Raw genomic sequence first — 23,290 nt, 5'->3', positions numbered from 1 at the left:
ATCGGACTAATTGTTTCAAGGTTCCCTTTGCACAAGTCTTATGGTTCACACTGTTAATAATTATTGAAGTTGAAATTCGGTGTGAGAATATGATTAAAGTTTAAATTCTAGATCAATAAGTGGACATTAAGTTTCACACAATTTCAAATTATTTTTTTATATACAAGTTTTTATAAAGGAATAATTCATATTAAATTAAAATATAATTCTAACTAAAATAAAATATGTAAAATCATATTCTATTATTTGCTTTGTGTATCATAATTTGCGTCAGGAGTTTGTTGCCTAACACATAATGATTTGAGGTAATAGTTAATCCATGTGCATTTTGCATACAGTGTTACCTTATACGAGCATATTTTTGAAGACTCAACCACTACTTTGAATTATTATATAATTCCCTCCTTTATGATTCAAATGAAAAAGTAAGAGTGTTTAATATTTATTTAAAGTAACTTTTTTTTTAGTCTATCTTTACTAAAAATATTAATTTTGATCGGTGCACCACCATCTCTTTAAATAGGCCTACGATACTTTCAGTCTATACATTTAAGATGCCGACTCTACCAATCGATCCCATATTTTTTGCCTATATTTTGCTCTTCTGCTTGGTCGAGTTGATATTGAGACGGGTTTTCACAAGGAGGTACGTATAACCATTTCGATCATTTCATTCAATATTTAAATGTTAAAACAAACCAATCTCTTCAACTTTATTGATTCCAAGTAAGTTAATTGAAATATGAGTTTGGATTTAGATAACTGAAAGACGAAATGCACAATCGGAACTGCTGTTAATTATAACTTTATCGATTCAAGTAAGTTAATCATAATATTTACCAATACATACATGGTTTCTCTCTCCACCAAGACTCATGCACAAGGGCATGTGTGATAATAAAGGTTCTAGTTGAAGAGGTAGATGCAGAGTTAAATTTTGTTTGAAAAAAAACAAGTTTTTGTAGAACAACTTTAGACGATAAAATAAAGTAGATGTTTAAAATTAATTTATGTTTTATTAGATTTTATTGAAGCTCTCTTGATTTAATATTTAAATTTAAAGAAAAAAAGAAGAAGAATGCTAAATGACATGTTCAACATACAGTATCTATGGAAGTTGATTTGTTGATCTTCATCGTATCTAGGATGTGGTCAACATCTAATGCTTTTTTTACTTACTTAGATGTTTTTATTTCTTAAAATTTGACGGAAATTAACATTTGTTTATTTAAAACTTTAATACAATTTGATTTTCAAATTTTAAAAATCAATTAATATAGTTTTTTTATTCTAGTTATGTTAATTTTTTTATTTCTTTTATTGTATCAAATGCTCTCATGCTATCATTTAAGTTATTTATATTGTTTGATAAGTTTTTACTTTAATATTAGGAGGAAAATATACTCTCTCATTAACATAATTTAATTGTAAATAAATTAAAAGAACTATATTAATTCATTTTTAAAATATAGGGGATCAAATATATCAAAATTTCATAGAGGGACGAATCTCAATTTTGCGTTAAAGTTGAGAGACAAAAAACATATTTTTGACCATTTACTTAATTAATAAATCTAATTATGTTGACAGAACACAAAAACATTGGATCTATATTGGTGCTCAAATGAATGATAAAAATACCTGAGCCCATGCATATATTCAGATAAAATCCGTGACGAATAGTTAGTACCAGTGGGTAGCGGATATTTTAATACCCATTTATAAACGGGTTAGAATATCATACTATTTGTGCCTATGGATATCCGTTACTCGTAAAAGATTAAAACTAAAATTTAACTTATATTTTATTAAGTTAAATTTAATTAAAATTAAAATTTATATTATATTATATTATGTTAAATTTAATTAAAATTAAAATTTATTTTAATTTATATTGTATTCATATTTTTATAATTTTATAATTTTATTTAAAAAAATTATAAAATATACATATTTCTTAAATATTAATATGGAAACGAATATCTACGTATACTTATAAGTTTTACAAAAAAATTTAAAGATATTTTTTAAAAAAATATCAAATGAGTAGACAAATAAGTCATAAATGGATTTTTTTTACAAATCAAATAAAAGATAAATATTATTAGTATTTGATCCGATCCTCTGGCATCCCTAAGATTGTGTTCTCTTGAGAGGAAAGATTAGATGGAGAGGGAGAAGAAGAGATTGAAAGGATTAGAGCGTGAAGTTGATGTTATTTCTTTTAAGTAATTCAGAGGTGATTCTACAGTGGATTAGAGAGTGAAATTTGTAGAAGTTTGTGAAAGTTTGTAACTGAATTGACTGATGTGATATATTAAAAAAACTTTAATAAAAAAGGTTAGATTACCAAAATGTCTCTATTATTATAGGTAATATAAAATTATATAAAGATAATTTAAAATTATTTATAAATTTTATTGAATGATTGAAAATATAAAAAAATATTTATAAAAAATGAATGATACAATATATTTTGTATAAAAATAAATTTAATATATAAGGTAGAATCTAATTTACATGGAAACTTTTTTTTTTCTTTTTAATAGTAATTTTAGAAGTAATAATTTTTTATTATAATCATAATAAATTGTTATTATAGTTAACATAGAATCAAGAAAGCAAACTAAAACTATGTGTATTGATTTTAATCGCAAAATCATATGTAACATAAATTAAATAATGAAGGATAATTTAGTAAATTCAGTTGTGTCATTCTCTAATCTCATTATAGATTATAAGATTGAATTTTCAGTCGATCCTTCCTGTCATTTTCTTTTATCATTGTGTATCACCTTCAAAAGAATATATTCTAAATACCGATTATGGGGTGAAGCTCTCGTATGCTTTATTGTCGCAAAATGCTTTACTCCACGCCCATTAAGTTCAAAAGAGATCAAATTCTGACCCGTTCAAATTTCTGAAACTCACTTTGGATACAAATTTGGTGTAGGAGTCCATTACATTTATGATATGATAACATGATCCAATTTTTCATCACACGTAGTCATTTTGTAACGTTGTTAACGCTGATTTAACAAATAAAACCACATTAACAATATTCAGAATACAGAGAAATAAATAAAATAAATATGAAACTAAAAATAAAGTACAAATTTAAATATATTAACCAAATTCCTAATTAAATATAGGGTTAAATATGTATTGATTCCTTAACTTTCAGTGAAAATTGAAATTAGTTCATCTCCATAACCTTGACCCAATTTAGTCTCAAACTTTACAAATGTTTGGATTTAGTTCTTTTGACAAAATTTTATTAAATTTATTTGACGTTTCAAACGTATTTCAAAATAATTTCTTAGTTAACATTAAAACGGAAATGTATTAAACGATGCAAACAACTCAAATATTCTTGTGAAAAATGTTTAAAATGTTAACTAAATTTTAAAAAATTGGTTAAAAAGACTGAATCTAAACATTTTTAAAGTTAGAAAACCAAATTAAATCAAAATTTTAAAAAAAAAGTTATATTTTTACTTAAAATTAAAAAATTAAAAATATATTTAACCCTTCGTTATAATTCGACAGGTTCCAAGGTGGGTCCTTAGGTATATTTAATTCATTCCTTAACGATCATGGAACACAACAACTCGTTCCAAATATCGAGGTTTCAGATGTCAAAAGGGGCAATCAAATACGTGAAGATGCTACAACAGCTGTTTCAGACAGGTTTTCTTATAAATGCTTCTCTACACTTAGAAATGTTTTTTATTTGGTTTTGTGCACTTCAACTTTGTAGTCATAAAGTTCTTTTGGATGAGTTTGGGCAGACTTTTACATACAGTGTGCATTTCATAGTTTTAAAGGAGAATTACTAAAGTAATTTGTGCATTTCATTTGGATCATTTTTTATTCTGCGTCTATAAATACGTTGTCTCTTATGGTGTACGTATACACAGTGTGCATATAAAATTATAAAATATTACTACAAATTAAATATGTTAATAAGAATTATTTGGCAATGAACTTTTAATATTTAGTCTCTCACTTCAAGAGTTGGTAGAGATTTGTGTGAAAACATATTTCATTTATGATGTGTTCATTTGAGAGAAATAAAATGAATGAGTTTGAATGAATTTGAGAGTGAATTATGTGTTATTTTTTTTAAGGGATTTACATAGTGTTCATATGAGGGTTTCGCACTGTTGAAGTAAATTTAAGAGAGCGGATTATGGTATTCGAGCACGTTCGTTTTAGATTATTTGAAGGGATATGCGAGAGCAGATTTGGAGGATAGATGTATTAATCCATCCTCTTAAAAGTGCAAAGATATTGCCTTTTGTATACATTACGAAAGTACCCTTGTTCTCGTTTTCCGTTTTCAAAAGCATGTGGCGAGATTCCTTCCTCTACCTCTACCTATGGTGTGTGCGTGTGTGTGATTGTTGAGTGCATGGAGGGAAGAAAATGAGGTGGTCGACGAAGAGGATGAAGGGGTGGTGTGGTTGGCTGCGGTGGTGGCTAGGTGGTGGCTGTGGTTGGACGATGGACGTGGTGTGGTGGTGATATGCACCGGTGCAGCACCGGTGTTGTAGTGTGCTTTGAGAAGTGGATGGCACCGGTTACATAATCAGTGTCCTGGTTTATAAAGGGATGACACCGGTTACGACATCGGTGTCGTAGTTTTTTTTTTGTTTCTTTTTACTTTTTTAAATTTTTTTAAACTTTTTTCTTTACTTTTTTTATTAACTTTTTTTTAACTTTTTTTAAATTTTTTTAAAGTTTATATAACTTTTGTTTAAAGTTTAATTGTTTAACTTTCTTTGAAAATTTAATTGTATAATTTTTTTTTTACATTCATGAAAATTTAATTTTTCTTATTTTAAAATTTAATATAATTTTAATATTTTTTTAATTCATATTAATTAATTATAATTATTTTTATAACATTAAATTACAAAATCATTTTCTTCCATCAAGGGTATTTTGGTAACTTTCTAATTATATCTATTTTTATAATTTATTTTATCTATCACATCAATCAAATCTTTCACTAACTTTCATAAAATTTATTTCCAAATTCACACACTTTACTCTCTAAATCCACTCAAAAAAACACAAAAGTTCATCCATCCAAATCTACACAAATTCATCTTCACGCTCTACCTCATATCCATCTCCCCAGAAGAACACATCCTTAGATATTTTTGTAAATAGATTTGGAAGTAATTTTATGAAAATTTGTTATAAATTAAAAAATATGTTTTAATAGAAATATTGTTGAGATTACTATTTTACCCTTTATGTAATAAATAATATAAATTGATATTTGTAGGAATAAATTTATTTTGATAATTTTCTTTTTTTAAAACAACCTGCAACACCACACACACCACAAACATCTTTGCTTTCATATTCTTCATTATCATCATACAGACACACCGAATAGTAGAGTTAGATTGATATGAGTTCTGAATTTAGCAATTCCAATATATGCACATTTATAGACACACCAACTCCTAAATTACATATTTTTCTCACTCTCCTGCACTGCTTTCCCTTACTTTATTCTCAAGCGTAGGTCTTGCTATTTTATTAATCACAATATTTTATTCAATTTACATACACAAATATAACTTAATTTATCTTGGTACAAATTTCATATTATTTTCTCTATTACATCATCGATGTCTCGATGTCCACCTATACATCAAAATATTTTGCAGAAGATGAAAAGAACGTCCAAGCTCTCTGATCATAACATTGGCAGCTAAGGTTATTTTTTACTGCAACATCAATAATTCAATTGTGATTTGTAGATGGAATATCTATAACTTTGGAGCGTTGACAAATCCGTTCCATGTTATGGGAGATTGGATCTCTCACTTTCATGCCCACACAGATCCGTTTTACTTGAGCTGAGATCGATCTCTCACTTTCACACACATATCCGTTCCATGTGAGGTGTGATTAATCTCGCATGTTCACTTTTATCAGAAATCTAATGTGTTTTCTTCATGAATTTTAAATAGTATCGTTGTTCAAAGCTGGAATGATAAAGGGATAAAGTTGTATTTAACCAATGAATCAGCTCAAATAATTGCGTATCACGCGAGATTAAAAAACTGATAAATCCTGCTAATTGTTACATTCCCTTGTTGTTAATTCTCTTCAAAAAAAACGTCAAGATTACTATGTAATGTGTCTTCACATCCGTTCAACATCAAATCAACACAACACTAGTAAATTTAATGGTCTCACTAAAAATTCGATCTCAATTCAACATTTATTAATAATTTTGCAGACCCCAAGGTGTCATTGGTTCATACCATAATAAAGAGGGCACACAACAAGTCTTCGGGAAACGTGTTGATGCTCCAGATCTCAGTGGAAATTCCTTCCATGTCATGGGCAACCAAATGATTGAAGTTCATCATGTTAAAAGGTTTTCTCATAAATTATCCTCAATCTTGCATTTCATTAATTTAATATGGTTATTCTTGTTTTCTCCGGCACATTACTCATAAAAATAAATATTCTAACTTTCTTTTTTATTTTGATTATATAAAGCGTATTTTATGTTTTTTATTTTAAAAGACATATATTTACCGTATTTAAGTTTAGTATCTTTCACGGAGAAATTAATTTGAGAACTTACAAATTTGAAAAGAGAATAACACAAAATGAAAAAACGAAAGAGATTAAAATTGAATATATATATATATATATATATATATATATATATATAGATAGATAGATAGATTCAAGAATCAAATTATAGCGTTATCTAAATATTAGATACTGAATAATTAATCAACAAAACTAGTTATATGAATTAATCAAAGTATTATTTAATCAAATCTGTAATATTTAATAATCAAATCAAGATTCAATGGATTTGTAATTTACTTTCTAAAGTTAGAAACACAATGTAACGGTGAGGGTATTAAATTTCGTTTAACAAAACAGAGGCAATGCAATTGTAATAAAGACTTTGAATGTATAACAATTTTAACAAGCACTATCGTAACAAGATTCAAAACAGAAAGGAATTCCAGAACATCACTCATCCACTAACTCCCTTCCCATGACCTAAAATCCACTAAATACCCTTTTTCCTTTCTCTCACTATTATTTTTCCATAATTCCACTTTATTGAGAGATGCTATCACGTGTCCTTCTCTTGTAACTAATTCTGATACCTCATTTTCTTTTTTCGCACTTTCTTCGCACGTTACACACAATTAACAATGCAAAATCAAAGTTGGAGAAGAAAAAAATAAACTTTCAACGATGAACTATCAACACAAAACTCAATTTAACTTGTTTGATTAGTTTTTCTTTTTTTTTTTTACGAAAAACATAAAACATATAAAATAGAAGAAAAGGAAAAATCCAGAACAAAATAGAAATAAAAGAAGGTAAAAAGGTCATTTTTAAAACTCTGAAATTTAGTTAATGATTTATGTGTTTGAGTTTAAAACACATCTAAACTACTTAAATGGTGTAAAATCTGAAGCAAACATGAGCGTGAATTTGGGATATAATGAGGTTATAAATCAGTTTACAAAAGTTTAAGCTCAAACCAACAACATATAGTAGATATGTGTTCTCTTACAAAGTTTTAGCAAATCATCCTCAATTTCAAAAAATAAAAATCAGAGAAAATAACAAAGAACCTCTAAATCCAGTAAACTACATGTCTATTTTGAAGTCATAGAAATGTAGAATCCAATACAATTATATTAAGCCAAAAATATTTTTTTTTTAAAAGAAAAAGTTATGACTAAAATAATAAGCAAATGTCACATGATAAAAAATTAAAACAAATAGGTATAATAAACCAAATTTATTACTATTGAGGGGAAATGTGCTAAAAACAATAAATAAAGCATATGAGAATTGCATTAGGTGTACTATGGGTTTATAAACATAAGTACAAAATATGTCTCATCATCCATCTTATGGTTGGATTATGGTTGTTGTCCTTTTTTCATGTGTTTAACCATCATAAGGTGGTGTGTGTTTGCAAATTGAAAATAATAATAAAGTACTTGTTTTTTGTTTACCGTCTTCTACCTTTGTTGTATGTTGAGTTTCTAGTTTTTTTCTTTCTCTATATCATGGCTTCACAATATGGTATAAAAAAGCAGGTTGATCTCTCTTTGCTTCCTTGTGCTATTTTGTCTTCTTGTTTTCTTTTTCTATCATATTTTTTCATTAATTTCTTTTTTATGAACAGGAATGATGATAAAGATCCTTCAGAAAATCTTTCAAGTCCATACTATCTCCACCCGGATGAAAATCCAGGGTTGGTTCTGTTTACTCCTCCTCTAAATGGCACCAACTATCACTTGTGGAGTAGAGGTATGCAGCGTGCTCTTTTGCTCAAGAACAAGGTGAAGTTCATCAATGGTGATATCACCAAACCAACAAAGAATGAACCCATCTTTGATGCTTGGGAACGTTGCAACATGATGGTAATATCATGGATAACAAACACTCTGACTCCACAAATAGGACCAAGTATCGATTATATTGATAATGCACAAGAATTGTGGGAAGATTTAAGGCAAAGATTTTCAAAAGGGGAAAATTTTCGTATTTTTGATCTTCTCCAAGAAGTAAACTCTATCAAACAGGGAGAACGTAGTATTACAGATTATTACACAGATTTGAAAGTCCTTTGGGAAGAACTTGAGTTTCTAAGGCCGGTTCCCAGTTGCACATGTAACATCAAATGTAGTTGTCATGTCAATAAGATTGACACTGATTACAGAGAATTAGAGTATGTTATGTGCTTTCTGAAGGGGTTAGGAGAATTATATACAAATGTTAGGACTCAAATTCTTCTCATGGAACCTTTGCCTAACATCAACAAAGTTTTTTCGATAATTCTTCATCACGAAAGACAACTAAGTGGAAGCAGATGTTCTATTGTAAAAATCCGTAATAACAACACTGACCAACAACAATGGAATTCGCATCATGCTATACAAGAAAATGATCTAAATCATCATCAAATTGTGGCCAATCGAAATAATGACTCTCTCACTGATGGACAAATTCAACAACTTCTAAAATTTCTTCAAACATCTGGAATGAAAATCAACCAAACCAATGATGGTGAGCCATGTACACGACAAAGCAAGAAAGGTAAGATCACTACGATTTCTTTGATGATTGATATTAGACCTATTGATCACGTTATGAATATAAAAAATATTTACATTAGATGTCATGAAATCATACATATTCATGTTAAACTACTAAATAATACATATGTGATTGTCAATTATGCATAAATCATAAAATTTTTCAAATCAAATTATCTTATGTAATAATGTCTTGCTTATACCATAATTTATTGCCAATGTTATATTTGTACCAAAACTCATGAAATATTTATATTGTGGATTTCTTTTTTACATGAAATATGCCACATTCATAATCTGGATACATTGAAGATAATTCATCAAACTAGTCTCCAAGGAGGGTTATACCACATTACAGAAGACATGAATCTTGATTCATATGATGACAAAAGAATTAGTAGCTTTCCATGTTAAAAGAATAGAAATATTGACACTAAAGACTTCGACATTCATCAAATAATGTTCTTGAAAATACTTGTAAAAGTACTCTTGACATACATTATAATGATTGTGGCTCTTGTCATTATGTCAAACAACATAAATTTCCTTTTTCCTATAAGAGTGATAACCTATTTACTTGGTGTTTGATTTTATTTATATTCATATATGAACACTTTTAGGTGTTCTTTCTTTACATGATCATTGTTATCATAAAGATGGTGGAGATATATACACTAAAGAGAGATGAAGTCTAAGAAAGAGATGAAAAAGTTTAAAGAAGAGTAAAATGTTTTTATTTATAGGATTTTTTTAATATTACAATTTATTTATGACACTTCTATCATTTTCTTAAAGAACATAATAAAATGTTTTTTTTAGTTTTATTTAGTAAGGGCTCTGTTTTTATTTTTTTCTAATTTATACATTTTCTAATGTTCAGACTTTATTTAATAAAACAAAAAATATTAATTATTGAATAGGTATTGAGAACTCAAAGCTTCATCTTTTTATTAGTCTCGATTAGAAATTGTAGGAGTCATGTTTGTTTTAAAAAGGTTTGGACTGAATTTATTAAAGGGTTTAGGGTCAGTCCACTCGTTACTCCTATAATTCCTCTCCCAGTTACTCATTCTCATTATATCTCCTTTCCAGAAATAGTTTCCTTTCTCCTTCACAGTTTTGAAGCAGAAAATTCTGTTAGGGCATAAGCTTTTTTCTCTTCCGAGCTTATTGAACGTTCTTCCTCCATGTAAGTCAATTCCTAACCTTTGTTCCACTTTTGTTTTGTTTCTTTTTGTTCCAAAGCTTTGGTCCCATGTTGTCTTTTGTCTTGATCTTATTTTCGTCTCCCTTAGTTTTGTTTTCCAGCTCCATTAGTTGTAGTCGTGTCGTGGTGCTCTTTTTTTGGGGCCTATTGTTGAGTTAACATCTTTTAAGGTAAGGGAAGCTAGAACTCCTTCTTTTTTTTTGAAATAAAGTTTTCTTATTTTCGTTCTAGAATGAACCGAGTATGTTTGATTGATGATTGCATTGAATGGGGATGAATTTCATGTTTGGGCATCTATGAGTTAGAGAATTTTAGGTAGTTTAAAATGCAATTGGAATGAGAGATATTGATTGTTGCAATTGTTCAGTTTGGTATCATCTATAAATCACTTTGAAATGAGTTTGAGAAGATAAAAGTGCAAGATACCAAATTGTGTAGTGAAACAAGTCAAAATCTCACAACAAAGAAGCATATGGTGTGGCGCTACCCATTTTCCTACACTGTACACTTTTCGTAAAATGAAGGTTCCTACTTCGTTAACTGTTGGATCAAACTGAAATTTTAATAGCTGATCCATAACACATAGTTCTTGACTTTGATCGGTCGGATCTTGAATCAGAGCTCTGTAGTGAGAGCAGTTTTTATCGCAAGGTCCCTGTAGTTTGGTTGTTGACAGCATTGACATTTGTTGCTTGTTTGGTGCATAACTTTCTCTATAGTTATTCAATTAAGTTTGTTCTTGTTGCATTTGGTTCTTGATTCAATCATCTTTAATTTAAATATAAATACAAAATTTTTGGAGCTTTACACAAGCTGCAGTTTTATTTCTAAAATTCCAAATCGTTTGCATAATGTGTTGCTAAGTTGGATTGGAAAAAAATTATAAGAATTAGTTATTTTCCAAGAGAGACATATGTTGTATGGTTTTTAATATGTGTTTTCAAATGCTTGTGTGGGAATATAGGAGATTCCATGGGGAAAATCCTTTTTGATTTAATTAGTAATATGATCATTGATGTAAGGAGTCAGTACTAGAGATTTATCCTGATACTCTAATGTTCATTCAAGACTCGTGTAGAGTGGAATGAGTCATGTGGTGAGAAGGGCAATAGGTCCTATCTTTAAGAACAACCCCAGGGTTCTTATAAAGGGACTAACCTTGTGTGGTGGGGTAAAACTCATTGACGATGACTCTGCAGGTAATAGAGGCCACCACAAGTGCAAAAACCACAAAAAATCATACATCAATGTCTAGATCCGGATAATTGAGTCTAGAGTGTCATCATGTGTGATGGGTTAGTTGATATTGCTTAGCTTGGTGTAATTGGTGTATTATTCTGATATTCTTTTGAGGAGTGTTATATATATATATATATATATATATATATATATATATATATATATATATATGTGTGTGTGTGTGTGTGTGTGTGTGTGTGTGTGTGTGTGTGTGTGTGTGTGTGTGTGTGTATGTGTGTGCGCGCGCGTGTGTGTGTGTTTCTTTTTTCTTTTTGCAACTAGCTTACTCTTTCTCTATGGCGTGAGTGGTTGTGGAAACTTCTGGTGATCGTGCGGATGGCAGAGACGGTGGTGTTTAGTGTAGGCATGTTTGTTAACACTCTTTTGAGTCCCTATTGGAACTGTTTATTTTGCAATTCCTTGCTCTGTGAGCAATCCTTTTGGACAACTATTTCATGTTTTTATGTTATGCTTATGGCATTGTTTTCTGCCTATGGTACTATTGCTTTGTTATATTTTGGATAATTATAGAAGGTTGATTCTCATATACATCAGTCGCGTGCTCTAATTTATATTATAATATGAAATGTCTTATTTTAATAGTTTTATACTACTAAAATTGATGTTACATAAATGCATTTAAAATTCATATTTTCAAGAGTGCACTAATTTTCATAAAAAATAGAGTAATAAGAAATATATTTTAAACTAATAATACTAATAACGTTTCTATATATATTTCTAAGTTGGTTATTTTAAATTTGTTTTAAATCATTCTGGATGTATTTTTTTAGTATATTTTAATATTAAATCACTTTGCACTTCTAATTTGATTATTCCAAGATTTTAAAATCACTTTAGATGCACTTCAAATTTGGTTATTCAAATATTTTTAGACAACTTTGGATACACTTCTAATTTGGTTGTTCCAATATTTAAAACTATTTTAGATGCACTTCTAATTTGGTTATTTCTATATTTTAAATCACCTTGGATACATTTCTAACCTAGTTGTCTTAAAATCATTCAGAATTCTTTTTCGTATTCATAACTTTGGTGTTACAAAACTTTATATTAAAATAAAAAGCGTTTTCTACCAACAAATGTTCCTTATAAAACTTCTCTACTCATAAATATTTTCTATAAAAGTTTTCTAATGATAAATGTTTTCCAAACAACTATGTGATTCATGATTCTCCATTATTAATAGATATAAGTAGGACCGAGGCTAATCCTTGTCAGGTTCACTTCCAAAAAATCCAACATATTTCAAATCATTTTCTAATAGTTTTCTACCAAAACTACATGATTCCTAATTTTCCATTATGAATGGAAATACGTAGGACTGAGATTGTTTCTTTATGTACTCTTTTATTCTTATTTTTGGGGAAAATAAACATTTATAAAAATCACAACCATTTTGCGTATTTAATTAAAGCTACCGTCTTAGGACGAATATTGTAGGGTGCCAGGGGCGGCTAAACGGTTTGTGAGGCCTAAAACAAATTTAAAATATGATGCCTTTTTTTAAAATTTATTTTTTGAGCTTTTTTTTATGCAAAATTATTTATTAAATTGTCATAATTAATTTTATTTAACATCTCTTTCTCAGTAGATAATATGACTAATTCATTTAATCTTTCTTGAGATATTGTTGTTCTTAAATAAACTTTTATTATCTTTAGCTTTGAGAAACTCATTTTGGCTTAAACAACTGACACTAAAATTGTTAACATTATTCTATAAGTTATATATACATTTGGAAAAGAATTTATTCTTTTTTATAATTAAGAATGTCAATTGGTTTATCATTTTCCACACCTATAATTTTTCTTAAAATATTTAATTATGAAATTAAACCAAATCCATCAATATCCAAGTAATTATCATGTTTTAAAGATTTTTCAAGGTTTAAGCATTTTTCTTTCAAAAATGAAATATCTACACACTGTAATACACAAGAGAACTCTTTTTTGTTTTGCAATTAAAGTCTCAATTCTTTTTTTCTTTTGAATTTTTGAATAGTCTGATTCAAATTTTATAGTTGACATATTTATATATTTTTATATGAAATAAAAAAATGATAATATTTATAAAACACTACTAAAGATAAATATATAAAACGAATAAATTAAAACAATAAAACTTGGTTCTGGTTGTCAAGAAAATAAACTTGATGGTAAACTTACAATCACTTGAAGTCTCAAGTCTCTTTTTCGTTATTAAGTCTCAACTTTTTCACAAACTTGCAAATTATTTATTTTAAGATTAATCATTAATAAAAATAATTAAAAAAAATATTGCTCTTCTAAACTCGAAAGTAAATCTTTTTTCTCCTAAACTTGAATTATCTTTCTATCAAAAAATTAATTTTGAATTATGTTCCAATTAATTTATTATTCACCAAAAGATTAAACATAATCTAATTAATAATTTTGTAAAAAAAATCAATTTATCCTCAAGATATATGCAAAAAAAAAAAAAACTCTCGAAACCTGTAAATCTAAAAGTACCGGAAAACAAAACTAAACAAAAGAAACACATTTCTAATTCGAATACAAAACAAAAACAAAATAAAAATAACAACACAAACAGAAATGATGATGAAAAAATTGATACACACGAAAAACATGAGATTCAAGAGATTTAAGGGATGTAATCTGTCAAAATCCTAAAAAAAAAGACTATTAGAAGAAAATAAAATAAGAGGTATGAGAAGTCATTGAGAGACAAACAAAGAAAATAAAATCCAAATTGATTATGAGATAATATAGATAGCTAATCATTCTCTTTCTTGTAAACAAAATTACAATTTATTAAAAAAATGTTTTAACTCATTAATTATCATTTTTACTACCAATAAAAATTAACATACACTAATAATACTTTAATTAAATTTTATTCCCAAACATAAACTCATAATTAATTTAATAGAGCTATATTAGTAATAAAATATTTTTGTGAGCTCTTTTTTATCTTAAACATAATTTTATAATTAGTTTATTAGAGGTATATTAGTTAATAATAATAAAAATTGAGTTTTTTTTTCTTAAATATACTTTTATAATTAATTTAATAGAGAAGTGTTAGTAGTAAAAAAAATAATTGAGGCCTTCTTAGCCTTGAGGCCTAAAGCGGATGCTTTACTCGTTTTACCCTTAAGCCAATCATGTAGGTGTTAATACATTTTTTACACATAATCGATTTCCGAACTCAAAATCTTGTTTCTGCAAACCAACTCTTATTTTATTATTTTTTTATTCTTTTTCAGAATAAATTATGGTGACGATTATAAACTCTGATTTTCGACTATTTATTTTTTGTCATGGTCACGATTTATGTTGCGAGAATATATATTTATTGATGAACAATAATAGAAAGCGAAAGCATCTGACATACAAAATTCTCATATAGCATTAAGGATACACCATGCAATAACTTGGCCTAGTTTTCTCGAATGAGGCACACATCGCTTACAAAGAGTCACAAGACTTGATCCATTCATTATTTATCGTCATAGGTTTACACTAATCAATTGAACTCTTTTCCAACGTGGAAGACCGGCCGGGTCTCCACCAGAATACTAAAAACTATGGAAAAGCAAAGGGAATACTAAGAAAAATGGAAAAGCAAAGGAAACGACGCATGCCACTCATGATTACCTTTGTCTTAATTTTTATATGTTCACTATTTTTAAAAACAGCTAATACAATATTTAACACCACTTATTAACAACCTATAGCTGGAAGTATTCCATTAATGGTCCATTGGTCAACACTTTATTATATTTTAATTGAGTTGTTTATATTGTTTTTACATATTTTAGTATAAATGTCAACCTAAAATATTATTTAATAAATTTAAAAATTAATTTCGTTAAATGAAAAAATTATAATCATTTAGTTTTAAAAATTGAAAACTAAAGTATCAAAAGAGGTAAATTTTAATTTCATGTTAAAGTGTAGGGATAAAATATATTCTATGTGTCATGTTTAAAATTTTTGTAATTTGTCGGTCCATTCACTTCTTTATTTTTTTCAATAAGAAAGTGAAAATTGTTTTTAATATATTTTTTTAAAATACTTTGTTTTTGTTGAAACATCAAATTCCATTTGTGCACCTTTCTCGATCTTATAAATATGCATAGCTTAGATGATTCTTCTTACCTATCTACTACTAAACTAACTCTCCTTTAGTTATTTTAAGATGCAAACTCTTGAGCTCGATCTCCATCTCCTATTCTATCTTCTGTTTGCTGTCTTGTGCTTTGGTGCTTTGATATGCTTATATAACATAACAAGGTATGGATAATCCCCTTTCATACTTTGGTTCTATATCGAAAAGTTAAAATAAGAACCAAATCTTTTCTTGATTTCAACTCTTGTAAGTTACTTGAAACATGGCAGATAAGTTAGAATTTAGATAATTTTGGAGAGGAAATGGTATTTATGTCTATAGTCATTATTATATCAAATCATGTGTATTCAAAATTGTTTATTCATGGAATAACAAGTTGTCTCAAGCTACCTAATAAATGGTTTTAGTCTCAAAGCATAATCCCACCAAGCCTTGTGCAAAACAGGTTTAAGTTGGAGTTCAGTCTCAAAGCAAGCAAATATAAATCCTATGCTTTTAATAAAGTAAAACCATATTAATGATTATTGAGGTCATAATTAATTTAACGTCAGCTAAAAACTTTTGTAAAATTAGAGATCATTAATTATATCTTAAACCGTTAATATTCTCCTAATTATAATCACTTATTTGATAAACAGTCTTAATTTTATATTAATTAATTTTGTTTGCAGACCCAGAACCAGAGGTATATATGGCGCATTCATTAATGATGATGAAGGGGAACAAATGGCTGTTGAGGCAGAAATTCATGCTGAAGAGATCTCCAACGCGTTCAATAATAAAAGAAAGGGAAAACAAAACTTTACAAAGGCTAGAATTAACAGGTATTGCATTAAAAAAAAAAAAAAAACCTTGTAATCTAGATCGGTACTGTTACATTGTTATCTTTACATGAGTTTGATAGGTATTACCTTTTTTGTTTTACATTCCAAAAATGTCAGATACATAATATTTATATATTTTTAAAATTTTGAAAGTAACAACAATATCATACTCATTGTATTGACTTTTAGGGTTCATATGTATACTTGTTAGGAATACAAGTGTGAGTCTAAGTCTCACATTGACCAGAAATGAGAAAGTCTGAGTCTAAGTCTCACATTGACCAGAAATGAGAAAGTAGAGCACTATATAAGAATCAAGACCCATAAACCTAACGCCTTAAGGTTTTGGGTTGAGAGTGGTGTCAGTGTCTTATGTGGTTAGGCTCAGATCTCATTGGTGTTGTTCTCCCCAGTGAAACCCCCTCTGTAAAACCTGACAAGTGGTATCAGAGCCGATGGTTAATACCGGCTCAGACGAGTGCAGTACCAGTATGGTCCTAGTATCGAAAAGGGTTCCAGGTAAGCGAGTCCCGTTAAGAATAACGGCGGTACAGAAAAGGGCAGAAAATGAGTACTCGTGGTTGGGAATGCTTCCGCTGAAGGGGGAGTGTACCAATGTGGTTGAAGGGACTCACCCTTGAGGGGGAGATTGTTAGGAATACAAGTGTGAGTCTAAGTCCCACATTGACCAGAAATGAGAAAGTAGAACACTATATAAGAATCAAGACATAAACCTAACGCCTTAAGGTTTTGGGTTGAGAGTGGTGTCAGTGTCTTATGTGGTTAGGTTCAGATCTCATTGGTGTTGTTCTCCCCAGTGAAACCCCCTCTGTAAAACCTGACAATACTATGATGTTTACAAAATCTCTGAATTAAAAAATTGTAAGTCTATCATATTTCTACAATAATTTGGTTTCATTTGAAATAATATTTGAATTCCATTATACTCTCATCGTTACATTTATCACTCACTGCACTAACTTATGTTACAATGTTGAAATTGTGACAATGTAGTGATGACTTAAGCGGAGCAGCGAATTCAGAAGTACAGCATATTAAAAATGTTTTACTATGGCTGATTGCATACTTGTTTGGAGGAGGGAAGAATGGAAAGTTCGCAAACTATGGAGATAAAAGGAATTGAGAACAATTTGATATGTTTATAAGCTCAAGAAAGTTCAAGTAATTTACTATAACATAAATATGAGACAATTTAGTATGTAACGTTTATTTTTTACTTTTTTATTATTTTGTTTCCATGTTGGTAGACATGTCAGCCGGGTTGAAAATGTGTGAACCCAACCCGGCTCATTTTATGGTGAATCATATATTTTGTAATCTGGCTCAATTCATGACGGGTTGGTTGGTTAAATGGATTGGTTTACCAATCCATACAAAAAAAATATTTATTTATTTATTTATTTGTATTTAAATATTTAAATAAATTTTTAAGCAACCCATGAGTTGACAATCACAAAATCAAGAATCAATGTCTTGATCATACTCACCACCAATATATGATGAATTGTTTCCAAAAAAGTATCAAATAGTCTAAGAAAACATAATATTACACATTTTCTGTCATGCTATTCAATAAAATATAAATAAAAAAACTACATATTTTTGTCATGCTAATTTAGAAAAAAAAAATGTTTATAAGACGGTTGCTTGAATAATTTACTATAAAGATTATAGTTAAAGATTAAAGTATATATATATATATATATATATATATATATATATATAAAACTTGACGATCAAATTAATCAAACATTCAAACTATTTAAATATTATTAAGCAACAATCTAGCTTTTAAAAATATGAAACTGTGAACATATATAATTATGAGTAGTAAATAATTATTAAAAAAATTTAAAAAATTCAAAAAAATGTTTGTGGGTTAAGTGAGTCAACTCACTTTCAACGCGGCTCAAACTTATTTAACATGTGAGTTAAATGAGCTGGGTTGAGTTCAATCCACTCCTGAAAAAATGAAAATTTTCTCAATCCAATCCAATTGAACCCGTAACGAGCCAGGTTGACTCACATATTTAAACTCATTTTTATATATGTTGGTGTATATAAATTATCATATTTTCACATAATATTATTTCTCTTTCGTAACTAGCATGTACTTACGTATCCAATGATTTTGTTTTATATACCAGTGAAAAAAAAAAATATATATATATATATATATAGATATAGATAAAGAATTACTTATTAAATTAAATATTATTGAAATAATATTTAATTAGCAAAATATATTACGTTAAAAAGTATTCATTTTACAGGAGTAAAAACATATATATGAGTAACCAAAATGAATGTTAAATAAGTTATTATTATATGTTAGTTTAATAATAAAATTGATATTTATTATAAAAAATAGATTTACTATTAGAAAAAAAAATCACATAAAATACCTTATTTTAAATTCAACAAAATATTTATCTACAGTTAATTATTTAATTTTGTTATAAAAATTCCTTAACAAAACCATATTTTGATATATGTTGATTATAGATAAATAATTTTAAATCATATATATATATATATATATATATATATAGGTAAATATAAGTGTTTGAAAATTAAAATAATCACAGTGAAATGGTAATATATTTATATATTGAAAGTATGTATTATGGATCTATTCTAATAATTAGTAAGAGTATTTGTGAACAAAATTGGCATTACTAATTATTTAAAATATATTTTATATTCAATAAGTATATTAAGTATAACCATACAATTAAAACAGAGAATGAATAATATTAATAAAAAAAATTTTTAACAATTAGAAATGAAAATAATACTTATATAACATAGTAGAAAAATATATAAGTAGAAGCTCTAAATTTATTAAAATTTCAATCTTTGGACTTCTAAAAGTTCATCTTCTAAATCAATATATTAAAATATGTATCTGAAAATAAAAAATTTAGTATAATATAATAATGGTTTTGTATCACACCTAGCCGGTTTTGCTAGCTCACCAACACATGCTATCATTGACCGACAACCCATGTCGGACAAGGCTGGGGGACTGGTGTACTGTACCTAGCCAAACCCAATCAAGTAAACAGTACACACGTTAAAACCACATACCATTTAGTACCCGGACACAACCAGCACTAGTCATCTAGGCAGGTAGCCGGCCAAAACCGACTACTTGCCTACAAGGTTAACCCACTTCAATACACCTCTGGAACCCGTTTTGGGACCAGGCCCACTCATGGCCCAAGTTGGGGCCCAAGCTAGAGCCCAAGTCAAGGCCCAGCCCATGAAATGGTCAAACGTCATTAATGTCTATAAATACACGTGGACCCCATCATTTAAAGGTACGCATTCATTAATTGCTGATTTGACTCTTGAGAGCTTTGACTTACTTGAGCTTCGGAGATTCTTCTGCAGGTAACCCCTCCTGGGTTCAAGCCGACATGTATCGAATGGGAAGAGGCCAGCTAAGGAGATAGCGGACTACATGATAAGGTGACGCTCGTGCCTAACTCATCTTATTTGTCCCTCTGCAGGAACAATTGGCGCCCACCGTGGGGCTCGAGACAAACGTCCTTAGTACCCGCTTTTCTCCGAAGATGGTTTCTACCCGCAGCAAAGCTGGAGCTAGCAGGCAAGTTGACGCTGGTCCCTCTGGACCTCCTGGCGTCACCCCTGACTTGGCTGCCATCCTAGACGGCCAGATGAAGATGCAACAAGAAATCGCAGACCTGAAGAAGCGCAACGCTGAAGAGATGGAAGCGCTCAAACAAGAGAACTCCCGCCTCAGGAGGAGAATCGAGGCAGATGCCGACCTAAAGGGAAAAGCCAAAGAGACCTTTGAAGCCGTGAAGTCTCCAGCTTTCCAACCTACAGAGGAAGAGAGCGAATACAACCCCACCCCCCACACCTTCACCTCCACCCAACAAACCCCTCTCACTACCACACACCCCCACCACCTCCCACCCAATCACCCAGGGCTTACAGCACCCTCAACAGCCCATATTCCCCACAACCTACCCACTACTCTCCACACCGCATACGTCCCACCCTACAATCCCCCATATCTCCCCACAACCCACATCCCGCCTCACAACATTACCTCCACTTTCCCTACCATGATCAACCACCCACCCCCACCCCACATTCCCACCCCTCACCAACCCAGACGCCGCCACCCGTTCACAGACTTTATCGCTAACACCCCCCTCCCAACCCAGTGGGAACCATTCAACCTCGACCGCTACACTGGCGAAACTGACCCCGACGAACACCTAAAAGTTTACATCACCCACGTCGCCTTGTACACGTCCCAGGACGCAGTTTTCTGCAAAGCTTTCCCCACAACACTCAAAGGCCCCGCCCTAGAGTGGTTCACCACCCTCCCACCCTACTCCATTGATAACTTCGACACCCTTTCCCACATGTTCTCCACACATTTCGCCGGCAGCCGCCCTCACCAAACCACCACCATGTCCCTACTGGGCATCAGACAAGAGCCCAACGAACCACTCAGAACATTCATCGACCGCTTCAGTAAAGCAGCCCTCCGCACACCACACCTTAACCAGGAAATGATACTCCAATGCATGACCCTCACCCTGCAACCTGGACCCTTCGCTAACAACGTCTACCTTCACCCGCCAACCTCCATGCACGAACTCAAGCTGCGTGCCGCTGACTATGTGCGCATGGAAGAAATGCAAACCCTTCACACCAAATTCTGCAATGACAATGCCGCCAACACCTCCAACCCCAATCCCAACCCCGTACCCAATCCCACCCCACAGCCTCACCCACGCCCCGATACCCGTCCACGTGAACCCCGCCAACCACGCTTCACCAGATACGCCCCACTCACAGTAGCCCGCTCCCGCATCTTTGACGAAGCCCTCCAGGCTGACCTCCTCCCCCCACCACGCAAAACAACCACCCCTCCTAACGCTGATATGACCAAATATTGTCGATACCACCGCAATCACGGTCATACTACAGAAGAGTGCAGAGCGCTACAGGATAAGATTGAAGAACTGGTACGCGCCGGCCACTTTCGCCGCTTCATCCGCAGAGATGACCACACCTCCTCCCGCACCCACCACCCCCCACGCCACGACCACAAACGACAACCAACCACCGCCAACCACAATAACCAACCCACCCAACCCAATGATCAACACTCACAACCCGCCCACACCAACATCACCCCTGCTGACCCCCCCTTGCGAGGTACTATTAACACCATCTCTGGTGGCTTCGCAAGTGGCGGCTCCACCTCATCCGCCAGAAAGAGACACCTCCGCCACATACAATCTATCAACCACATCACCCAATCCCATCACAGACGATGTATGCCCCCTATCGTCTTCACTGATGATGATTTTCACGGCCTCGACCACCAACAAGACGACCCCATGGTCATCACAGTTGAAATAGAAAACTATGTCGTTAAGAAGGTATTAGTTGATCAAGGCAGCTCCGTCGACATCCTCTACTGGGCCACCTACCAAAAATTACAACTACCTGATACCGCTATGATCCCCTATGACGAGCCCATATACGGCTTCTCCGGCGAGCAGGTATCCACCCGCGGCTACATAGACCTCCATACCGTCTTTCGGGAGGGAACCCAAACAAAAACAATCTCAATCCGCTTCCTAATAGTCGATGCACCCACATCCTACAATATACTCTTGGGCCGTCCTTCCCTCAACACCCTCGGAGCAGTCGTCTCCACCCCGCATTTGGCCATGAAGTTCCCGGCACCATCCGGTGACATTTTAACCATCCACTGTGACCAACGCTTGGCACGCGAATGCTACATGGCGAGTTTAAGACCCCAACTCCCAATCCAACAGACAAATCACATCGCGCGACCACCTAATTTCCGCATAGCCTTATCCGGTGAAGACCTTGACCCCAGAATAGGCCGAGATGTCCGCCTCGAACCAGTCGAGGAAACAACCCCCATGGAACTCCCCAACGGCCATTCCATCAACTTAGGCACTGGTTTAAGTCCTGACGAGCGTGCCACAATTACACCCATCCTCACAAACAACACGGATCTCTTCGCTTGGTCAGCTGCAGACCTCCCAGGGGTAGACCCTAACGTCGCATCCCACAAGCTTTCGGTATACAAAGAAGCCCGCTACGTGTCTCAGAAAAAACGTAAACTCGGCGAAGAACGTAGACAAGCAGCCAAAATAGAGGCCGACAAGTTACTGAGCGCAGGATTCATAGACGAAGCGCATTACACAACCTGGCTTTCTAACGTTGTCTTGGTGAAGAAAGCCAATGGTAAATGGCGGATGTGCGTCGATTACACAGATCTAAACAAGGCATGCCCTCGCGACGCCTACCCCCTACCCAACATTGACCGCCTTGTAGACGGCGCGGCAGGAAATAAAGTACTCAGCTTTTTGGACGCATACTCCGGATATAACCAAATACCCATGGCCACAGCGGACATGCACAAAACCGCTTTCATCACGGACGATGCCAACTACTTCTATAGAGTCATGCCCTTCGGCCTCAAGAACGCTGGGGCGACCTACCAGCGTCTAATGGACAAAGTATTCAGCCACCTCACAGGACACTGTGTCGAAGTCTACGTCGATGATATGGTCGTCAAATCCCCAAGCCACTATCAACACGCTATAGATTTAGAGGCAGTCTTCTCCGCATTACGCTAGTACAACCTCCGCTTGAACCCAGAAAAGTGCGTATTCGGCGTGGACCGGGGTAAATTCCTCGGTTTCATGTTGACACAG

At 32.0% G+C, this 23,290-nt stretch overlaps 1 protein-coding gene across 1 annotated transcript; it reads left to right on the top strand.

The window, feature by feature from the left end:
• Positions 1-554: 554 nt before the first annotated feature.
• On the top strand, positions 555-9,775 carry LOC146884876 (uncharacterized). Its single transcript, XM_085676062.1, has 4 exons — positions 555-646; positions 3,550-3,690; positions 6,266-6,406; positions 8,204-9,775. Exons 1-4 carry the CDS (start codon positions 555-557, stop codon positions 9,264-9,266), a joined length of 1,437 nt encoding a protein of 478 aa, XP_085532188.1. The 3' UTR covers positions 9,267-9,775.
• Positions 9,776-23,290: the final 13,515 nt, after the last annotated feature.

This window comes from Vigna unguiculata, chromosome 7, assembly GCF_037176805.1.
Source record: "Vigna unguiculata cultivar grain cowpea cultivar isolate G323 ecotype 2 chromosome 7, ASM3717680v1, whole genome shotgun sequence".
NCBI classification, from domain to species: Eukaryota; Viridiplantae; Streptophyta; class Magnoliopsida; order Fabales; family Fabaceae; genus Vigna; species Vigna unguiculata.
This window is presented reverse-complemented; position numbering and strand designations above follow the sequence as displayed.